Here is a 19464-nt window from a genome sequence, read left to right as displayed (position 1 = left end):
GGCTTCCTTCCCGTGCGGGGATTGGGCTTCCTGACCGGGAGGAGGTGAGGAGGGCGGCCATAGGCGGAGTTGGCGCCACTTCCCGCGTCACTCAGTTCCGTGGCGGGAAAAAGGAGAAGGAGGCGAAGCGGCCAAGATGGCGGGAAAAGGCGGAGGTTGCGACTACGCGGAGGAGGCCGGTGAGTGCAGGGGCGGCGGGCGGGAGGGCGGGCGGGAGGGCGCGGGCGGGCGGAGCCGAGCTGACCGTGTCTCTCTCTCCGCAGCGAGGGCTTCGGCCTTCCTGGAGGGCTTCTACCGGCAGAGCGAGGCGGGGAAGGAGTTCCCTTACGTGGAGCAGCTGGTGAGGCGGCGCGCGAGGCGGGCGGGCGGGCGGGCGGCGGAGCGTGTGCAGAGTGCGGGGCGGGGGCGCCGGAGCGTGCGCAGAGTGCGGGGCGGGGCCCCCTCCTCGCCCCTCCGCCGCCGCCGCCGCCGCGCTCACGCCCTTCCCTCCCTGGCTCCTTCCCGGCAGCGGCGGGTGGCGCAGCGGGACCAGGTGGCGCTGCGCGTGGATCTGGACGACGTGGCCGAGGAGGACCCGGCGCTGGTGGACTCGGTGTGCGAGAACGCGAAGCGCTACGAGAAGGTCTTCGCCGATGCCGTCGCGGAGCTGCTGCCCCGGTACCGGCAGCGGGAGGTGAGCCTCGGCCCCGCTCCCCGCTCCCTTCGCCAGGCTGCGGCCTTCCTGCCGCGGGGAGTTCCCCTGGTGAGCGCCGCCTTGCCTCTCTCCTCTCGCCCAGCAGGTCGCCCACAAGGATGCGCTGGACGTCTACATCGAGCACCGGCTGCTGCTGGAGGGGCGCGGGCGGGAGCCCGGCCAGCCCCACGACCCCCAGAACCAGTTCCCGCCAGAGCTCATGCGCCGCTTGTGAGTGCTGCCCCCTTTTGCCAGGCCTGGCCGGGAATCCTGCTGCCTCTGCAGCCGCCCCTGCAAGCAGAGGGGGCATTTGCTGAGTTTCTCTTCTTCTGGTAGAAATGGAAGCTGAGGAGGGCAGGGGATGGGGGTGTCCTTTTCCCCACCTCCAGATGTTGCTGCAAGGCCTCATGGCCCACCGTGGTCTCACTCTGTCTCCCTCTGCCCTGTTTCATAGTGAGCTGTACTTCAAGGCGCCATCGAGCACCAAGGCCCAGGTGATCCGGGAGGTGAAGGCTGATGCCATTGGGAAGCTTGTGGCCATCCGGGGCATTGTCACCCGTGTCTCTGAGGTGAAGCCTCGCATGGTGGTAGCCACCTACAGCTGTGACCAGTGTGGTGCAGAGACCTATCAGCCGGTGAGGAGACAGCCTTCCAGTGGGAAAGGGAAATGCACAAGGGGGTGATAGCCCAGCCGAGGCTCCTTGCGCCTGACCCCCCTTCCTTCTCCTCTTGCCTCCTCCCAGATACAGGCCCCCAACTTCACCCCTCTGCTGATGTGCCCCAGCCGGGAGTGCCAGACCAACCAAGCTGGTGGCCGACTCTACCTGCAGAGCCGTGGCTCCAAGTTCATCAAGTATCAGGAGCTGAAGATCCAGGAACATGTGAGCCTCTGTGTGCTTCTGTCAAAACAATGGGCCCCTCTGCTGCTGTAGCCATTTCCCCACTAACCACCCACGGCGTTCCAGGGGTGGGGTGGAGAGCCAATATCTAGCTGCTCAGCCACCAGTGGAAGCAGTGTGGGCCAGTGGTTGCAGAGAGCATGTTTCACAGGCAAAAGGTCCACAGCATCTCAAAGCAAAGGTTGTTGGGTTAGTATGACGGGGAAAGGTACAATTTTACTTTAAGTGTTTCTGTCTTCCTCCTCAATTCCCAAAGTATTTTAGAGTGGCTTACGATAAAAGAGTAAAAGGCAATGTTAGTTGGGTGGTTAACATGCAGAACCGGTCATTGTGCACATTCACTGGACCTCCTGGAGAGTGTATACATAATCTAGTTATAAGGAAGGAATTCTGCACGTTTCCCAGTCAATGTGCACCTGTCAACTGGCCCAAAGTGGTTCTAGTCCTTGGGCCCCAAGGAAGGGCGTCTTTTGGAGCAGCCATGTGATTGGCTGCCTCCTTCACAGCAGGTGGGCCTGTTCCCTCCCTCAAGGAGGCACTCACCACTTGTGGAGGCTGAGCCACTCCATGTCCATATCCTTGGGGCACAGCAAGTGACATTCAGACATAACCCAAGACTGGATGCTACACTGGAAACACAAAGCACCCCAAAGCAATTTGCTTAACAAGACACAAGGAAGGGAGGAGCTGCTTTCCTGCCATCTCTGCCGCAGAGCAGGCTTGACAATGGGCTAGATCCTGCAGGGGCCAGTGTGGTGGCTGTGCAGCTGCTGCCTCCACAAGCACCTCCAGGTGGGGGGCAGGGACTCTTTGCAGTCTCTGGGTGCGTGGTGGGGAGGTCTTGGGCAGGTGCTGGGGTCAGAGTAGGCAGTGCTGTTCTGGGCTAGGGCAGGTGGGTGGGTGATTGGATGTTCAGAAACCTCCAAGGAAGGTGATGGGCTCTCTTCATTGAATGTTTTTCAACAGAGGTTGGACGGCCAGGGATTCTTTATGTATGACCCCTGCATTGCAGGGGATTGGAGCAGGTGGCCTGTCTGGTGCCGGGGCAGAGGGTCTGGGTGCACTGGAAGGGCGAGGAGGGGGCCCTGCTCTCACCTCCCCCTTCCTCCCTCCCTCCCTCCCTCCCTCCCTCATAGAGCGACCAGGTGCCGGTGGGGAACTTACCGCGTTCCATCAGCGTCAGCGTGCAAGGGGAGAACACGCGCCTTGTGCAGCCAGGGGACCACGTCAGCATTACTGGCATCTTCCTCCCTGTGCGGCAGACGGGATTCCGGCAGGTCCTGCAGGTGGGAGAGCAGTAGGTGAAGCTGGGAGGGGTCTGGGGGTGGTGCTGGGGCTCTGGACTGAGCACATGTCTTGCTGCATTGTAGGGCCTTCTGTCTGACACATACCTGGAGGCCCACCACATCGTCTGCATGAGCAAGAGCGAGCAGGAGGAGCTGGGTGGAGGGGGGCTCACAGAGGAGGAGCTGCGCCAGATCACAGGTGAGGGGCGGCTTCATCCTCCCTGCCCCTCTGGCCCCATGGGGCTTGGAAAGAGCTTCCAGGAAGCTGGTTGTGGTGTGGAAGTGGTGCTCCGGCCTGCCTTGTCTAGTCTGGTTCCAAGATGCTTTGGGCAAAATCCCTTCTCAGAAGAGGTGCCTCAGAGCTGGAAGCGAAACAGGGAAAGCAGCTGCCTTATACGGACTTAGACCCAGGGTATGAGGCAGAGAGTCTTTCCCAGCCCTACCTGGCGATGCTGTTGGCAGGGATTGAACGGGGAAGTTTCTGCATGGCCCTTGGGCAATGGCTGTCCAGGAAGAGAACTTTGGGGTCATGGCAGAGATCTCGCCCAAAGTGCTGCCTCCTTGTTCCTGGACGAAGTGAAGTCAGTCTTGGCTTGCTGGCCCCTCCTGTAGGCATCTCCTCCTCTCAGCTGCCTCAGCTGGAATCTAAATCGTAACCACCTCTTTCACACCCTGATTTGGAGAGTTTCTCTGGAGGTCGGCTGGCTTCTGTCAGGGAGGTGCTTCTGTCCCTCAAGCAAGATTACTGGCAAACTCGCTTGTGCAGGCGGGTGGGGCATCTGTCCGTCACCATCCCACGCAGTGCCTCCCAGCCCCTTCTTGCCCCCAGGATCGCGGCTGGTGTGGTCTGGTTGGGTGCCTGGAAGGTGCAGGGCGGGGGCCCCTGCCCCTCACTCACACCTCCCTCCTGCTGATTCCCTTGCAGAGGAGGATTTCTATGACAAGCTGGCGGCCTCCATCGCCCCCGAGATCTATGGCCATGAGGATGTCAAAAAGGCCCTCCTCCTCCTGCTGGTGGGGGGCGTGGACCAGAACCCCCGGGGCATGAAGATTCGGGGTAAGGCCCCCATGGCTGCAAGCAGCTGCTCCCCTGCGCCTCCTTTCTCCCTCTGCTGCCATCTCCGCTCTGGGGCCTTTTCTGCAAAGTGCTGCCTTTGCTCTCAAGGGTGGGGCAATGTTTTCTCCAGAGGCCAGAGGCACCCCTGGATAATCTGCCCTCTTCTTCCCACTCCTGGACCTTGTAGGGAACATCAACATCTGCCTCATGGGGGACCCTGGTGTGGCCAAGTCCCAGCTGCTGTCATACATCACTCGCCTGGCGCCACGCAGTGAGTACCACTTCAGGGTCCACTGACTGGGATACTGCATGGGACTGAGCCTGGGACCTTCTTCCTGCAAGGCAGATGCTCTGTCCCTGAGCAGCGCCTGTCTGGCTGATGTTGCAGCTGCTTAGTTGACTCCCTCTGGAAGTTACCCAGCTCCCGCTAAGGAGACCTACAGGCTGCCATGGTGGGGGGAGCAGGGAACCTGAGGTCTCCGCTTCAGAAGAAGCTGCAAGGGGGTGGGCAGAGGGGTCTGCCCAGAGTCTTCCTTCCCACGGCTCTCAGCCAGATGGGCAGGTGTCTATGGAAAGGTAATGCTGCTTAGGCCCTGAAGGCACACCTGAGCAGCCCCTGGTCTCGGAGGCCACTTCCACCCCTGGGCTCCTTGCTTTCAGCTTCCTGCCGTGTGTGTGTGTGTGTGTGTGTGTTGGGGGAGAGTGCGCAAGGCTTTCCCTTGCCTCTAGAAAGGCCTCGCCTCTGAGGTGCATCTCGCCATGATACTGATTTCATTTTGTCAGTTGGACAAGACACTCCTTTTGCCCAGGTTTTGGGGGAGGGCCGAGGCTTATGAGGCCCATGGATTTTTTGTGCAGCCGGGGGCCTTATTTTGTGTCACCCAGTCCTTGAAGCCTAGCTCTGAGGGTGGATGTTTCCTGCCCTGAGCCCAGGAGCGTTGGGTGAGGGCGGAGGAGAGCTGCTTTAGTGATGGGCCCAACTTCCCTCCCGTTCTCCAGGCCAGTACACCACGGGGCGCGGCTCCTCTGGGGTAGGGCTGACAGCTGCTGTGCTGCGTGACCCACTGACGGGGGAGCTGACCCTGGAGGGGGGCGCGCTGGTGCTGGCTGACCAAGGCGTCTGCTGCATCGACGAGTTTGACAAGATGCTGGAAGCAGACCGGACGGCCATCCATGAGGTGATGGAGCAGCAGACCCTCTCCATTGCCAAGGCTGGCATCCTGACCACGCTGAACGCCCGCTGCGCCATCCTGGCGGCTGCCAACCCCACCTATGGCCGCTACAACCCCAAGCGCAGCCTGGAGCAGAACATCCAGCTCCCGGCTGCCCTCCTCTCCCGCTTCGACTTGCTGTGGCTCATCCAGGACCGGCCGGACCGTGACAACGACCTCCGGTGAGCAGGGGCCACCAGGCGCTGCTGATGAGCCCCTTCTCCCCCCCCCCCCCCGTGTTTTGCTGCCTTTTCTAAATGGTTGCCTGTTTTTCACAGTCTTGCCCAGCACATCACCTACGTGCACCAGCACAACCGCCAGCCCCCCTGCCAGTTCCAGGAGCTTGACATGGGCCTCATGAGGTGAGGGGGGAGGGCTTTCCAGCCCCAGGGCCATACAGTGGCTGGGCATTGGCGCATGGTGCAGGGAGGGCGGCTCCCATGCAGCGGAGGCCTTGGGTCAGGGCTCGTCTCCTTGCGTCTCCTGCCAGGCGGTACATTGCCATGTGCAAGCAGAAGCAGCCAGCGGTGCCTGAGGCTCTGGCAGACTACATCACGGCCGCTTATGTGGAGATGCGGAAGGAGGCCTTGTCCAACAAAGACACCACCTACACCTCGGCCCGCACCTTGCTGGGGATCCTGCGCCTGGCCACTGCCCTGGTGAGTAGAGTGCAACAACAACAACAACAACAACAATAATTAATTAATTAATAATTAATAATAATAATAATAATAATAATAATTTATTTATATCTAGCCCTTCCCAGCCGAAGCCGGGCTCAGATCGGCTAACAACATTAAAATGATACAACATTCTAAAATCATTTCATTCTAAAATCAATTCAAATCAGATTAATGGCAACCATTGGGCTAGAGTTCTGTGAGGATTGCCAAAGGAGGGGGTCAGGCTGTGCCCTGGCCAAAGGCCTGGTGGAACAGCTCTATCTTGCAGGCGCTGTGGAAAGATGTCAAGTCCCGCAGGGCCCTAGTCTCTTGTGACAGAGCATTCCAAGAGTCCTGCAGCAGCTGACCAAGCCAGGAGGAGCCACCGTAACCCCATGTCTGGGAGCCCAGCTGGCTGCCTTTTCTGGGAAGCCCACCAGCAGAGCCTCAGGGCAGCAGTTCTCCCCACTCACAGTTGCCAACAGCTGCTACCCAGCTCTGATGGTGGAGCTGGAATATAGCCATTGCAGCTAGTGGCTGCCGGTAGCCTTTTGCTCCCCCTGGTTGTCTCATCCTCTTCTAAAACCATCTGAGCCAGAGGCCACCAGCACTGCATTTGTCTGCTCTAATTCTTCCAATGTTCAGCTCTCCCCACCCCAAAATAAAATAATTAATTGTAGTTCTGTCATATCTAGTTTCCTCCCAGCAACTGTAGTTGTAGTCTCCATGCTGTCCTCTGGCCAATACCTCAGAGGGAAACAGGTTAATCCATCCTGCTCCACCTTCTCACTTCTAGAAATTTGTGTGGATGCAGCAGAAATTGCAGTGGGCCAAATATCTTTTTATAATACCCTGCTTTCCTATTTTTCTTTTTTTAATCCTAAGAAGCCTGCTTAGAGTTGACCCCTGCAATTCTGGTGCCTGCACTGAAAGGGTTTCAATGCAGCCGCAGGACCTTGGAGGGCATCGCTTGGTGGTTTGGAGCAGGAAGGGAACTGTTTCTTCTGTGGTGGTAGAGGGACCATGGGTGAGCCGGCTGACATTGTGGGGCTCCTCTTTAGGCTCGTCTGCGGCGTGTGGACTTGGTTGAGAAGGAGGATGTGAATGAAGCCATGCGCCTCATGGAGATGTCCAAAGACTCCCTTCTGGCAGACAAGGGGCAGACAAGCAGGTATTGTATTGTCATAACTTCATGCTATGGAGCGGGGTCATCAGACTTCTCTTGGGCTACTGGATTGACCTTCCCCCTCCCCCCTCCTACTGCAGGACACAGCGCCCCTCTGAACTGATCTTTGCAGCCATCAGGGAATTGGTTCCGGCTGGGGGACCTCGATCTGTGCACCTAGCAGCAGCTGAGCAGCGCTGCGTCTCCAAGGGCTTCACTCCTGCCCAGTTCCAGGCTGCGCTCTCCGAGTATGAGGAGCTCAATGTCTGGCAGGTGAACCAGAAAAAGACCCGCCTCACTTTTGTCTGAGCCCTGCTAGCCTGCAGGAGGTCTTGGTGCCTGCTCTCTCCCACCTTGGCTTGGACCTGGGCTGGGGGACTGCTTGCAGGGTGTCTCCTGCTATTGCTTTTATTAAGACTGGCATTTTCCCCCAATAAAGCAATTAATTTGTATATCTTGTGATCTAAATAATGCCAATGGCTGAAGGCTGACTCCTACCAGCTCTCTGCTTCCAGGGCTCTTTCTGCCTGGGGGTGGGGGGCGGGATGGGCAGCCCGCTCAAGGTTGCAATGTCCATTGAGGAGGAGAAGCAAGGGGGGTGTTGTAAGACCTCCTACACACAGTACCACCCCAAAGACATGAACCACACACAAAGTGTCTGCTGTCAAAACTGCTTTATTAGAAAGAGCCAGCATCTCAAAAGAAGAGCCCCCGCATTCGCCGGCCAATGCCCTGGCGGTCATATAGAATGTTAAACTTGTTCACAAACTGGTTCATGGTGTTGCAGGTCTTGGTGATGGTGCCAAGGTATGTCATGAGGCCCACGTCATTGCATTGCTGAGAGGGAGACAAAAGGAGGCCGGCTGATCACAGAGGGGACAACCTGTGTCCTGCAGCGCTCCTGGAAGCACTTCTTCCTCCCACCTTCCCACGCACCAGAGCTCTTCTCCAGCTGCCCTCAGATCAGGCTGTTGCAAGCTTTGCCATAACCTTAGCATTGGAAGAGACACTGAGGATCATCTAGTCTAACCCCTTGCAATGCCAGAAAAGCTCAAGTTGGCAGGTGCATTTCCAACCTTTTCCTTTTGTGGAGGTCTCTGTGAGATGCAGGAACCCCCCAGGCCAGAGGGAAGCACTTTAGCCGGGGAAGTAGAAGCAAATGACAACATTCCTGCTCCATCCCTACCCCCCATTAACAAGGGATTCCTCTCCCCCGCTCCAGTTTGACATGTCTTCCCACACTCGGCAAGAAGCAGACCAGTTTTCCTTGCCAGGACACTCACATCATAGAAATCTGTTTTGAACTTGTCAGTGCTCAGCACAGGCAGGCAGTGGCAAAGAGCATAGGCCTCGCGCAAGATCTCGTGGTTGAAGGGCACCTCCCCTGGCGAGGGTGGGAAAAGAAGCAACAGGTTAGAGAGGAGGCTGAGGTGCTTCCCACCTGCAGGAAAGAGGAACAGAGACAAAGGTGGACACTGTTGCTTCACCCACAGACCTCACCTGCTTCCGAGGCTTTAACATACTCCAAGATGAGCTTGACACGGCTGTGAAGCATCTTTATGGCACTGTGCTGGGCAATGAGATGCTCGGCCACTACAGTGACAAGTGGGGGAGGGGGAAGAGTCAGGGGGAAGCTGCCTGAAAATAGCCCTAACACCTCTCTCCCCTGAGGCATGAAGCAGGCCAGAAACAGCTTCCACCATCCTCTCTCATGGGAGACCTTGCAGCTCCAGCCCATAGTTAGGACTAACTGGCTAACAGCCCCACTGCCCATTGCCCCCCCTTGCCTGTGGAGTTCTCGCCGCTACCCGTCGCTGTCATCCGTGCCACATGATCAACCCCAATGCGCTCGGCCTCCTCTGTGGCCAGAGTGTACATCAGTTCAGCAAACAGCATTGTAGCCTTGATAGAAAGGGGAAAAGAGACAATAAGGCCGCAGATAGGCCTCTCCCCCTGCACAGGCAGCAAGCGGGGCTCCCTCCAAAGGTGGCTGGCTCTCCTTCCTCGGAGATTTTTAAGCAGAAGTTGGATGACGAGGGATCCTTTAGCTGTGCCTCCTGCACTGGGGATCTCTCCTCCCATACAGGAAAGATGGCCCGCCTCTACCCAAGTCCTTGCAATACATGCCTTTCTAAAAAGAGTGAGATGGCGCAAGAGTGGTGGGTATTACCTCTCCATTGATGATGTCAATCACCGACTCGAAGACACTGACAGGCAGCTGAGGGAGAGAGAGAGAGAGTGCACAGCAGCTCACTCAGATGTCCCTTGGTGCAGCTGTCTGAGGTTTCAGTCATGGAAGGGAGCAGGTACTCACATCCGTGTGTTTTGTCATGGGGTTCAGCTTGAGGAAGAGGGGGCTCTCGATGATCTCACACACCTGAGGAAAAAATGAAGGTGCTATCAGGAGCGGCAGAACTCTGGGCCTCTGTCCCTTGGCAATGTGGAACCGGAGGGCTGCCCACGCGTCCCACAGGCAGCAAAGGGGGTGGGGGCAAGGCGCACCTGCTTATGGACATGGATGTCAGACTGGTCTGGGGGGCCGCCTGTTGTGTACCAGCCTAGGAACTCCAAATCTTTGAAGACTTGTTTAACTGCAGGACAGCAGAAGAAAAACAGCTATCACAACATAGAGCGACACTGGTCAACTACGATGGCTGCAAGAAGGCATTAAACTAAGTTATGGAGGATAAGACTATTGCTTGTGAATATGACAACGGATCTGTATTACCTTTACTATTGGAGGCAGAATTCTTCTGAGTACCATTTGCCATGAATCACCTCAGGGAGGGGGAGGGGGAGGGGGAGGAGTGCAGCTGCACTGGGGTCCTGATTGCCAGCTCCTGGGGGGGGCTGTGTCTCTGGTTTACCACTGTGCAGAAAGAGTGCTGGGCTCTGTGGGCCCCTCGGCCCCCTGCTACCAGCCAGGCTGCTCTGAGAGACCCTCTTTGGCTCATGCCTGTCCTGCGAGTTGCCCCCGCCAGCCCCCCTCGTCGTCCTGGCAGGCCCAATTGCCGACTCACACTGTTCCTCCTTGGTATAGTAATACTCCTTGTCGATGACCACGTTCTCCCCCACCGTGTGCGAGAGCAGCTCGAAGGAGTTCATCACCTCGATGTTGCGCCCCTCCTGACGGCCGATCAGGGCCCCGATTACTGCGGGAGGCAGAAGGGGGAGTCAGGGCGGCTCCTCCCAGCAGCCCCAGCGAGGGCGGGTTGTGCTCCAGGACGACGCGAGTTTTGCCAGAGATTGGGGGGGGGGGGGGGCTCTCTTCGCTCCCTTCCCGGAAGCCTTGGCAAGGCGGGCGGCCTGGGGTTGCAGAAGATGCATTCGCGCCCCGCCCCGGCCGCCGGGCTCGGTCCCTTCGCTCCGGGGTCCCGCGGGAGGCCGCCCCTTCCCGGCTCGCAGGCAAAAGCCCACCGGGTGCAGCTCCCCCCCCCCGCTCACCTTGGACGGGGCGCCCCTCCTGCGAGCGCATCCGGATCCAGTGGTCGCTGATGTTGAGGATGACGAGCGGGTGCAGCGCCACCGACACGCTCCCCGTCACGCCCGACGCCATCACCGCCGGCGCCGCTGCGGAGACCGAGGGAGTCGTGAGGGCGGAGGGAGGCCCCGAGGGCGCCGCCGCCGCCGCTCTTTCCCGCCGCCCCAGCCAGGCCCCGCCCGCCGCCTCCCGGGCTTACCCGCCGCGTCCACCTCCATGCCGGCCCCGTTGCTGCTCCCGGCCGGGCAAGAACCGCCGCCGCTGGGAGCAGCCGCCATCTTGGCCGCGTATGTCCCGTCGTGCTCTCCGTAGAGGAAGCTCCCCGACGGACGAAGGGCGCATGAGCGTCGGGAGTGAGGCCAAAGAGATACGAAGAAGATAGAGGGATCCCGAGGTGGAACTTCCGGGCTCTTCTCAAAGCGGAGAAGGCGACTGCGCAGCTGCGAGGGGGGAGAGGGAGGACCCTTACCGGAGAGGAGGCAGGGCGGCTCCCGGCCGCCCTTGCTGCGGGTGGCGCAGGCGGAGCAGCTCCGTCCCAGCACCGCGGAGATTTTCATTTGTTGTCCGCCTAGAAAGACCCTTATGCCCCCCGCCCCGCCCGGGATCGTTTTTCTGGAGTCCCACGGGCAGCGGGGTGGGGGCCGCCGGGCTGGAGCTGGAGCTGCGCGCGGTCCGTCCGTCCCCCCGTAATAATTCCACATCTGAAATACCGTGTCCAGCTCTGGACGCCACAGTTTAAGATATTAAGGATATTGACAAGCCAGAAGGTGTGCAGAAGATGACCAAAGGTCTGGGAAACCAAGCCTTATGAGGAATAGTTGAAGGAGCTGGGGATGTTTAGCCTGGAAAAGAGGAAACTGAGAGGAGATATGCGAGCCATCTTCAAATACCTCAAGGGCAGGGAAGATGGAGCAAGCTTATTTTCTGCTGCTCTGGAGGGCAGGACTCGAACTCATGCCTTCTAGTTATAAGAAAGAGATTCAGACAACATCAGGAAGAGCCTTCTGACAATAAGAGCTGTTCGACAGTGGAACGGTCTCCCTCGAGAGGTGGTGAACTCTCCTGCCTTGGAGGCTTTTAAACAGATGGCCATTCTCTGGTGAATGCTTTAGTAGATATTCTTGCATTGCAGGGGTGGACAATTCTATGAGTCTAACTTGTGCTCTGTGTTTCTATGGATGTTCCTAAAGCTGCAGTCCTGTAGGTGCCAGGCAAAACCTAGTCCGGCATTCTAACAACTACAAAATCTTGGCTTTTAAGCAGGCATTTAAGCTTCAGTGTTAGGTTCAGTACTGTACTTTTCGATTTCATTTCCTCTCCGCTGCTTTCTTTTCTCGCTCTCGCTCTCTGTACCCATACACGCACTTAGGTATGTGCACAAAGCGAACAAATATTCCTGCAAACTGTGGATCACCATTCAAGCACCTGATAAAGTGGAATATAATCCACGAAAGTTTCTGTCGCAAGACAGTGGCAAATCCTCGTGTCGTGGTGCCCCAGGACTCCTTTCTCTTTATGTGGGAGGGAGGATGGGGAACCCAGTGGCTAGCGTGGGTTGTCAGCACCCGGGGCAAGGCAAGTAATTTGCGCCCCTAACCCATGGATTTGCGCCCCTAACCCGTGGATTTGCGCCCCCTAACCCTAACCCCCAGATGTTGCGCCCGGTGCGGCCGGCCCCCCTGCACCCCCCACGCTACGCCACTGGGGGAACCTCTGCCTCTCCGAGTTCCTCTTTCTCGACAGCTGCGTCTGCTCTGGCGAGCGGGAAGAGGGGGCTGCCCCAGCCCGACTGAAACCTCAGTTCCTCCTCCTGGCTGCACGGAAAGGGGAATTCGCCCTCCAGGGCCAGCTCAGCAGGCGGGGAGGGAGCTGATTCAGCGAGGCTGGAGGGAGGCGCCCGCGCTGCTTTTAGCTGCCTCCTCCGGCGTTGGCAGCTGCTTTGGGGCGCGCCGGTCTCAGCAAACAGCGCCTTGCGCAACTCGGGCATTCCCGCCTCAAAAGCGGCCGTGGGGAGCGGCTTCTGCCGTGTGTTGCTAAGGAGCGCCCAGAGTGGCGGGCAGGGAGGCGCCTTCAGCATTCACAAGTGCAGACCAGCTCACGTGTGTAGGGGGAGAGCAGGTGCTGGGACGCCTCTCTCTTTTAGGGATCTTGAGGTAACGTTACCAGATTTTTTTCAGAGAATCCGGGGACACTTAAAAAAAAAAGTTATTAAAAATATTTTAAAATTTATATATTAAGAAGTAATTTCTTCTCTTCTGTGGTCTCCTCTGTCGCGTGGCCTTCCTCTGGGCCCCAGCCTGCTCTCTTGGAGCGCAAGCCACCGTGGAGTAGGCTCAGGTCTGACCTGGGCTCGGCCATGTGTCCTTGCCCTCCCAGGGCTCTCCTACCTCTCTTCCTCAGAGGCGGCGGTGGCAGTGACGCGGCAAGGTCGGGGTTCCCCTCTTTTTTCTCCTTCCTTTTTCTCGCTCTTCCTTCTCCTCTCCTCCTTCTCCCTGTGTCAGCTCCGGGGTTTTTCTGGCCCCGGAGTGCCACTGGGCGGCTGGCCGGGCACTCTCGCTCCTGGCTCGATTTGGGTTGGGGCGGGTCCCGGTTCTCCCTTGGCAGTGACAGCAGCAGTGGCAGTCTCAGCAGCCTGGAGCCAGCCTGGTAGCGCAGTTGGTTCTGGCTGGCTTCAGGGGCTGCTCGCTGCTGTGGTGCCTGCTATTTTGCCTTGCTGGAAGTCGCCATATGATGTGTCTTGTGCCGTTGAACCAATCACACAACATTCATTCCCTACTAATAAATCTACAACACTTAAAATATAAATCCGGGACGTTAAATGAAATCTGGGGACATTTCGGGGATGGATTTTGTCTGGAGACAAATTTGTAAATCTGGGGACTGTCCCTGGGAAATGAGGACATCTGGTAACCATATCCCGAGGGTCTTCTAAACACATCAGTCATAAGAACATCAGAAGAGGCCGGCGGCTGCATCAGGCCAAAAGGCCCATCTAGCCCAGCATCCGGTTCTCCTCCCATCCAGAGGCCTGTATGGAAAGCCCGCAAGCAAGATTCGAGCGCACCAGCCACTTGCCCCACTCTCCATCCCCAGCAACTGGGGTCCAGAAGCATTGCTGCCTCAAATTGTGGAGGCAGAGCTTAGGCATTGTGGCTAGCAGCTATAATAGCCTTAGCCTCCATGGTTTTCTCCAACATTCTTTTAAAGCCCATTTCTGACTTTTGGGGGAGCGAGTTCCATCGCTTGACTTTGGGCTGCGTGAAAAAGGACTTTAGATTATTTGTCCTGAATCTCCCAACAATCAGCAACATTGGACGGATGCCCCTGTATTCCAGGGTCACGAGAGAGAGCCCCCCCATTCCTCAGATATTATTGAAAAGCATTATCCGAGGTTCTCCCCCCCAGCAGAAGCTTGCCCCCCCATCAAAAGCCTGGCTACGCCCATGTCTCCATGCCATGCATAATTTTATAAACTTCTGTCCTGCCGCCTCTTACTTGAATGTTCTTTAAACTAAAAAATCCCTATGCGGAGCTGGCGAAACTAACAGCAAAAACAAGAAACCAACATGAGGGACTAGTCATGAAGAATGGAAGCCCTTTTGGACATATCTGAAAAAATAAGCAGATGAAATCGCGAGCAGGATTTGAAATATGAGCAGCGATGGACGATTGATAATATACGAAATACGTTTTAGCAGAAATGTTTATTAGAATGCGTTATGTAAATGGGATGGGATTAAGAACAGCATGGAGGAAACGGCGGGAAGTCAAAGTTTAAAGAGAAATGTAAAACAAATTTGGAATCTTGAATATATGTATACTGTATAAAGTTTAATTTAAAAAAACTGACTTCAAAAAACTAAAAAGTCCCAGACGCTGCAACCTTTCTTCATAGGGAAGCCTTCCCCTCCACTTTATCATTTTGGTGGCCCTTTTCTGACCCTTTTCCAACTATGCAATACTGTACAGTATCCTTTCTGAGGTAAGCCGACCGGCACTGCACCCAGCATTCCAGAAGCGGTGGCACCATATATTGGTACAAGGACATGATAGCAGCAGTTTTATTTTCCCTAAGTTCTTCACCTTCCAGAGACATACAAACACAACATAAACCGCAGAATCAATAGCAGTTATGGGCTTCTCCCCCCATGCAGGGAACTGGGAAGGGGCTGGCGAGAGACGCGGCTTGTAGTTTTTCCCCAGCCGGAGACGCCGGAGGGCGGGGGGAGGAAGTGGGTCCGAGGCGAACCTTCCCGGAATGTGCCTGGAGGGGTTGAGGTTGCGCAAGGGGGCCTAGAGTTGCCGGGTAGCAGCAGCAGCAGCAGCAGCAGCAGCCGCAGGGCAGGCAGGCGGATAGAGACCCACATGGAGGTCCTGGAGGTAGGAGGCAGTGGGACTGGGGGCGCCGGTTGCTTGGCTGTGAGCCAAGGTGAGGCAGGGAGACGGCGGCAGAACTCGTTTGGCCCCGACGGCAGGACTCCTGGGTCCCGTCGGGAGGAAGGAGTCAACTCTGCTCCTGGGGCTTGGGGGAGGGCGGCGGAGACGGCTTTCTAGGAAGCGAGAACCTCCGGGAGGGTCATCAGCACCCTGGACAGCCGGGAGTGGGGAAGAAAGGCAGTCCCACTCCGTCGACGGCCGGCGCTCCCTCCCACCTGCCCACCTCTCGCCCCCTCCCCGCCTCCTTTCCAAGGGGCTCAGCCATAGCCCCAGGGAGGAAAAGCTCCACCAGCCTCCGCGGAGGGACTGCCTGTGAGCCCCGAGAGAGAGAGAGAGAGCGTCCTCTGCAGAAAGAAGACCACGGCCTCCCCCCCCCCCCCAGTCTCAACTGGGCGAAATGCGGAGTTGTCAGGATTTGAGGCTTCCTTTAAGTAGGGACAATCTAGGACAGAAGAGCCGCCAACCAGAGACCCCAGAAGAAAACCTGCAAGCCGGATTCAGGCACAAGAGCATTCTCCTCTCTTGCGCTTTCCGGGAACTGGTATTCGGAAGCCTTATTGCCTCAAGCTATTTAGGGACAGCATAGCCATCATGGCCAAGCAGCCATTGATAGAGCAGCTCCAAGCACCGCAGAATCCTAAGAAAGGGGTTCAGGTTAAAAAGGAGAGTCAAGATTATCAAATATTTCGAAAGGGCGTGGAAGTTATCTAAAATTGGGGGGGGGGGGAGAGCTAAGAACCAGGCAAAGCGGGGCTGAAAAACCAAGAGCCATCTAAAGGAGGAAAAAGTAGGTTGCAGCAGGCAAAATTTCAGGGCACCATCACCCCAGTGCACTACAAAAACAAAAGGAAAGAGCACTCTCTGCTGGCTCCCCGCAGATTGACGGGTACATTAGACAGACAGGGGACAAGAGGCAGTTGCTCTCTGGGTGGCTCCTTGCTTCGGAGCTGCTCAGTAGACAGTAGCTATAGGGTGGGTGGGAGAAGTGTTAGCCTAGGAGAGGTAGAAACACGCGGCAGCTGAGGAACAAGCACCGCGAACAGGGTGCCGAGTGCATGTTTGGCCTTTTCAATGTGTTGAGGGAGTGGGAGATTCTTGGTTTGTTTTTGTTCTAATTTTTATTATGTATTTTGTGTTTTTTATATTTCAATTTTTATTTTGTGAACCGCCCTGAGCAAGACGGATGAAGGGTGAATAAATAAATAAATAAATAAATAAATAAATAAATAAATAGCGGTTTTCTTTCATTTTTTTCCAGCGGCTGCCGAAGAACCTCTCAGTGCCGCTTTCTGGTGGCTCCGCGTGGAACAGCAGCAACAGCACCTCTGGCTGCTTGGAGAGCGCCGACTTCCAGTACCTGCTCTTCCCCGTGGTCTACAGCCTGGTCTTCGCCTTGGGCCTGGTGGGGAACCTCTTCGTCCTGGGCTACTTCTTCCGCACCAAGTCCGCCACGGAGCCCGCCAACGTCTTCCTGGTGAACCTGGCCGCCATCGACCTGCTCTTCGTGCTAACGCTGCCCTTCCGCATTGCCTACCACGCGCTGCGCAACGACTGGGTCTTCGGCGAGGCGCTGTGCAAGGTCACCGGCTGCCTCTTCTTCGCCAACCTGTACGGCAGCTCCCTCTTCCTGGCCTGCATCTGCCTGGAGCGCTACGTGGCCGTCGTGCACCCGCTGCGCCACCTCCGGCTCCGGCAGCTGCGCTACCGGGTGGCGGCCGCCGTCGGGGTGTGGGCGGTGCTAGTCGCCGCCGTCCTGTACCTGGCGCTCCGCGGCCCGCTGACCAGCCGCTTCCCCGACGGCCGCACCGCTTGCCTGGAGAACTTCTCCTCGAGCTCCTGGCGGGGGCGCATCTCCTCCGTCAGCCTCTTCGCCGCTGCCGTGGGCTTCCTGCTGCCGCTCTTCCTCATCGGCGTCTGCTACCCGCTCATTGCCTGGCGGCTGCTGGCCACTCCGGGGATGCAGCCCGGCTCACGAGCGGTGCGGCGCAAGGCGCTGCGCACGGTGCTGGTGGTGCTGGGCGTCTTCCTGGTCTGCTTCGCGCCGTATCACCTGGTGCAAGTGGTGCACACGTTGGGTCGCGCCGGCGTGCTGGGCGGCTGCCCGCTCATTCGCGCCACCTACGTGGCCCGCCGGCTCACCATGGCCCTCACCAGCCTCAACGCCTGCCTCGACCCGCTCGTCTACTACTTCGCAGCCGAGCGCTTTGCCTGGCAGCCCGGCTGGTGGAAATGCTGCTGCTGCTGCCGCCGGCTAGAAACCGCCCAGCCGTCCCTGCTGAGACTTCGCGGGCTTGTGGCCAGTAAGCAGGGATCCTCCTCGTGGGGAGAAAGCTGCGCTCCCGGCACAGCGCAGTGAGCTCTGCAGCAGATCGCTGAACGTCGGAGGTGCGCGCGCCTGCCTCCTCGGGCTTCTGGCTGCGCATTCGTGTGAGCGAAGGAGTTCCTCAGCCTTAGACAAGCAGCCTTAGACAAGCGTCCAGCATATTGAGGACCAGTTAAACTGCCCTGGAGGAGGTTCCTTCGCCCTCTTCACGTTAAAGTGCGCATTTACACACCCACAGCCCGTTCGTCGCAAGCACGGTTTAAGAGATGGGAATTTGGGAGGGAGAGAGAGACTTCCCCTCCCTTGAAGGGGTTTCTAGAGCTGCTGCTGCTGCGGGTGTTGGGGCTTCGCAGTTGGGACCTCTTCTGAAGTCTTTGTGGCAGGCAGACTTTAACAAGGCGCAGGTACTCCCTGCTTTCTACACACCCATTAGAGCAAAGGTAGGGAGGGGCTTCCACAGCCAGGCAGAAGAAGGGGAAGAGAGCATCTTTTGCACGCAGAGGGGCCCAGCTTCAATTCCTGACGTCTCCTGAAATCTGGAGTGCTGCTGCCAGTCAGTGCAGAGAGCAATGAGCTAGATGGTCTGTCTCCAAATATCTTGCTAATGGGTCGAAAAAAGGAGGAGTGCTGTATGGGCCTATGTACCCCTTTGCCTCACACCTTCCTCAGCATCTGATGCGACCATTCTGCTCACACACACACAAATATTATGTCTGAATGGCCACGTTTGCCAGGGAACATCCCAGCAGCCCTCATTGCCACTTGTCTGTGAGTGCAGGGGTAATAAGTGGAAGACAGGGCCTCATCTTTTCTTTTTTTTAAAAGATTTTTATTAAAGTTTCAAAAATTATATAAAAACAAAACAATAATACAAACAGACAAAAATAAAAACAAGTATAATTTCAATCCCTTATTTTCTTATAACTTACTTCCCCGACTTCCTCATACCTCCCCTTTCTGTATTCCAATTTCTAATTTATTAATGCAGCAAATCCTTTCCCTTAATTTTCATTTAATTTTTGGCTTTTCTTTTCTTTTTACTTATCCATTATCTGTTCGTCACATATGTTTTTCAGATATTCCGTAAACTTTCCCCAGTCCTCGATGAATTTGTGATCTTTCTGGTATCTGATTTTTCCAGTCATTTTATCCAATTCTGCATAGTCCATAAGTTTCATTCTCCACTCGTTCAAGGTCGGTAATTCCTCTTGTTTCCATTTTTGGGCCATTAATATTCTTGCCGCTGTTACTGCATACTGAAAAAGTTTATAATCACATCTTTTTATCTCTCTTCCTGTTATTCCTAACAAAAAGGCTTCTGGTTTTTTGACAAACGTGTATTTAAACATCTTTTTCAATTCATTATATATCATTTCCCAGAAACCCTTTACCTTCTTACATTCCCACCACATATGAAAAAATGAACCTTCTTTTTCTTTACATTTCCAACACTTATTACATGTTTTATACATTTTTGCTAACTTTACGGGTGTAATGTACCATCTGTATACCATTTTCATAATATTCTCCTTTAACGCCGTACATGCAGTAAATTTCATATTTTCATTCCATACCTTTCCCCAATCATCCAATTGTATATTATAACCAAAATCTCTGGCCCAGTGTATCATAACCGACTTTATCTCCTCATCTTTTGTTTGCCATTCCAAAAGTATTTTGTACATTTTTGACATTATCTTAACAAGATAGTCCTTAAATTTATTCCAATCTTCTTCCGCTGTCTCTCTCCCCTGGTCTCGGATTCTGCCAGTCATTTCTGCCAGTCCCATATAGTCTATCACCTTCATCTGCCATTCTTCCAAGGTGGGTAGGTCTTGTGTCTTCCAATACTTTGCGATGAGTATTCTTGCTGCTGTTGTAGCATACATAAAGAATGTTCTATCCTTCTTTGGCACCAATTGGCCGACAATACCCAAGAGAAAGGCCTCTGGTTTCTTCAGAAAGTTATATTTAAATACCTTTTTCAGTTCATTATATATCATTTCCCAGAACGCCTTAATCTTTGGGCACGTCCACCAAAGGTGAAAGAATGTACCTTCATTTTCTTTACATTTCCAACATTTATTATCAGGCAAGTGGTAAATTTTTGCAAGCTTGACTGGGGTCATGTACCACCTATAAATCATTTTCATAATATTATCTCTTAGGGCATTACATGCCATAAATTTCATACCGGTGGTCTACAACTTTTCCCAGTCAGCAAACATAATGTTATGACCAATATCTTGTGCCCACTTAATCATGGCTGA

The 19464-nt window shown here is 55.7% G+C and overlaps 3 protein-coding genes across 5 annotated transcripts; 2 read left to right on the top strand and 1 right to left on the bottom strand.

The window, feature by feature from the left end:
* Nucleotides 1-17: 17 nt before the first annotated feature.
* MCM7 (minichromosome maintenance complex component 7) lies at nucleotides 18-7405 on the top strand. 2 transcript variants are annotated; one of them, XM_083745881.1, is made up of 15 exons: nucleotides 18-179; nucleotides 264-340; nucleotides 509-673; nucleotides 780-904; nucleotides 1128-1308; nucleotides 1417-1554; nucleotides 2709-2858; nucleotides 2943-3057; nucleotides 3784-3915; nucleotides 4103-4186; nucleotides 4915-5308; nucleotides 5405-5488; nucleotides 5617-5785; nucleotides 6850-6959; nucleotides 7055-7405. In XM_083745881.1, the coding sequence occupies exons 1-15, from the start codon at nucleotides 137-139 to the stop codon at nucleotides 7260-7262; spliced, it is 2175 nt and encodes a 724-aa protein (XP_083602007.1). In that variant the 5' UTR covers nucleotides 18-136; the 3' UTR covers nucleotides 7263-7405. The 2 variants fall into 2 exon arrangements, with proteins under 2 accessions (XP_083602007.1, XP_083602006.1); XM_083745880.1 differs by having other exon boundaries at nucleotides 23-179; nucleotides 777-904.
* Nucleotides 7406-7612: 207 nt separating this feature from the next.
* On the bottom strand, nucleotides 7613-11006 carry COPS6 (COP9 signalosome subunit 6). Of its 2 annotated transcripts, none has more exons than XM_083745882.1 (10): nucleotides 10634-11006; nucleotides 10398-10523; nucleotides 9974-10105; nucleotides 9456-9544; nucleotides 9268-9330; nucleotides 9124-9171; nucleotides 8741-8855; nucleotides 8454-8546; nucleotides 8237-8337; nucleotides 7613-7790 (listed from the first exon to the last, which is right to left on the bottom strand). In XM_083745882.1, the coding sequence occupies exons 1-10, from the start codon at nucleotides 10989-10991 to the stop codon at nucleotides 7650-7652; spliced, it is 1266 nt and encodes a 421-aa protein (XP_083602008.1). In that variant the 5' UTR covers nucleotides 10992-11006; the 3' UTR covers nucleotides 7613-7649. The 2 variants fall into 2 exon arrangements, with proteins under 2 accessions (XP_083602008.1, XP_083602009.1); XM_083745883.1 differs by having other exon boundaries at nucleotides 10398-10517; nucleotides 10637-11006.
* Nucleotides 11007-14728: 3722 nt separating this feature from the next.
* LOC310847789 (lysophosphatidic acid receptor 6-like) lies at nucleotides 14729-17359 on the top strand. Its single transcript, XM_083745884.1, has 2 exons — nucleotides 14729-14814; nucleotides 16130-17359. Exons 1-2 carry the CDS (start codon nucleotides 14800-14802, stop codon nucleotides 17225-17227), a joined length of 1113 nt encoding a protein of 370 aa, XP_083602010.1. The 5' UTR covers nucleotides 14729-14799; the 3' UTR covers nucleotides 17228-17359.
* The last annotated feature ends 2105 nt before the right edge of the window (nucleotides 17360-19464 follow it).

This window comes from Podarcis gaigeae, assembly GCF_964106915.1.
Source record: "Podarcis gaigeae genome assembly, chromosome: 6".
Classification (NCBI taxonomy): domain Eukaryota; kingdom Metazoa; phylum Chordata; class Lepidosauria; order Squamata; family Lacertidae; genus Podarcis; species Podarcis gaigeae.
Note: the sequence above shows the minus strand (reverse complement) of the source record. Positions and strands in the feature narration are given on the sequence as shown.

Excerpts from the sequence above, each read along its gene's own strand:
- MCM7 (XM_083745880.1), top strand. The coding sequence starts at position 137 with ATGGCGGGAAAAGGCGGAGGTTGCGACTACGCGGAGGAGGCCG. Across the intron at positions 180-263 it reads CGACTACGCGGAGGAGGCCG|CGAGGGCTTCGGCCTTCCTG; the intron begins GTGAGTGCAGGG and ends CTCTCTCCGCAG. Across the intron at positions 905-1,127 it reads CCAGAGCTCATGCGCCGCTT|TGAGCTGTACTTCAAGGCGC; the intron begins GTGAGTGCTGCC and ends CCTGTTTCATAG.
- COPS6 (XM_083745882.1), bottom strand. The coding sequence starts at position 10,991 with ATGAAAATCTCCGCGGTGCTGGGACGGAGCTGCTCCGCCTGCGCCACC. Across the intron at positions 10,524-10,633 it reads CATGGAGGTGGACGCGGCGG|CGGCGCCGGCGGTGATGGCG; the intron begins GTAAGCCCGGGA and ends CGGTCTCCGCAG. Across the intron at positions 8,856-9,123 it reads TTGACATCATCAATGGAGAG|GCTACAATGCTGTTTGCTGA; the intron begins GTAATACCCACC and ends CTTTCTATCAAG.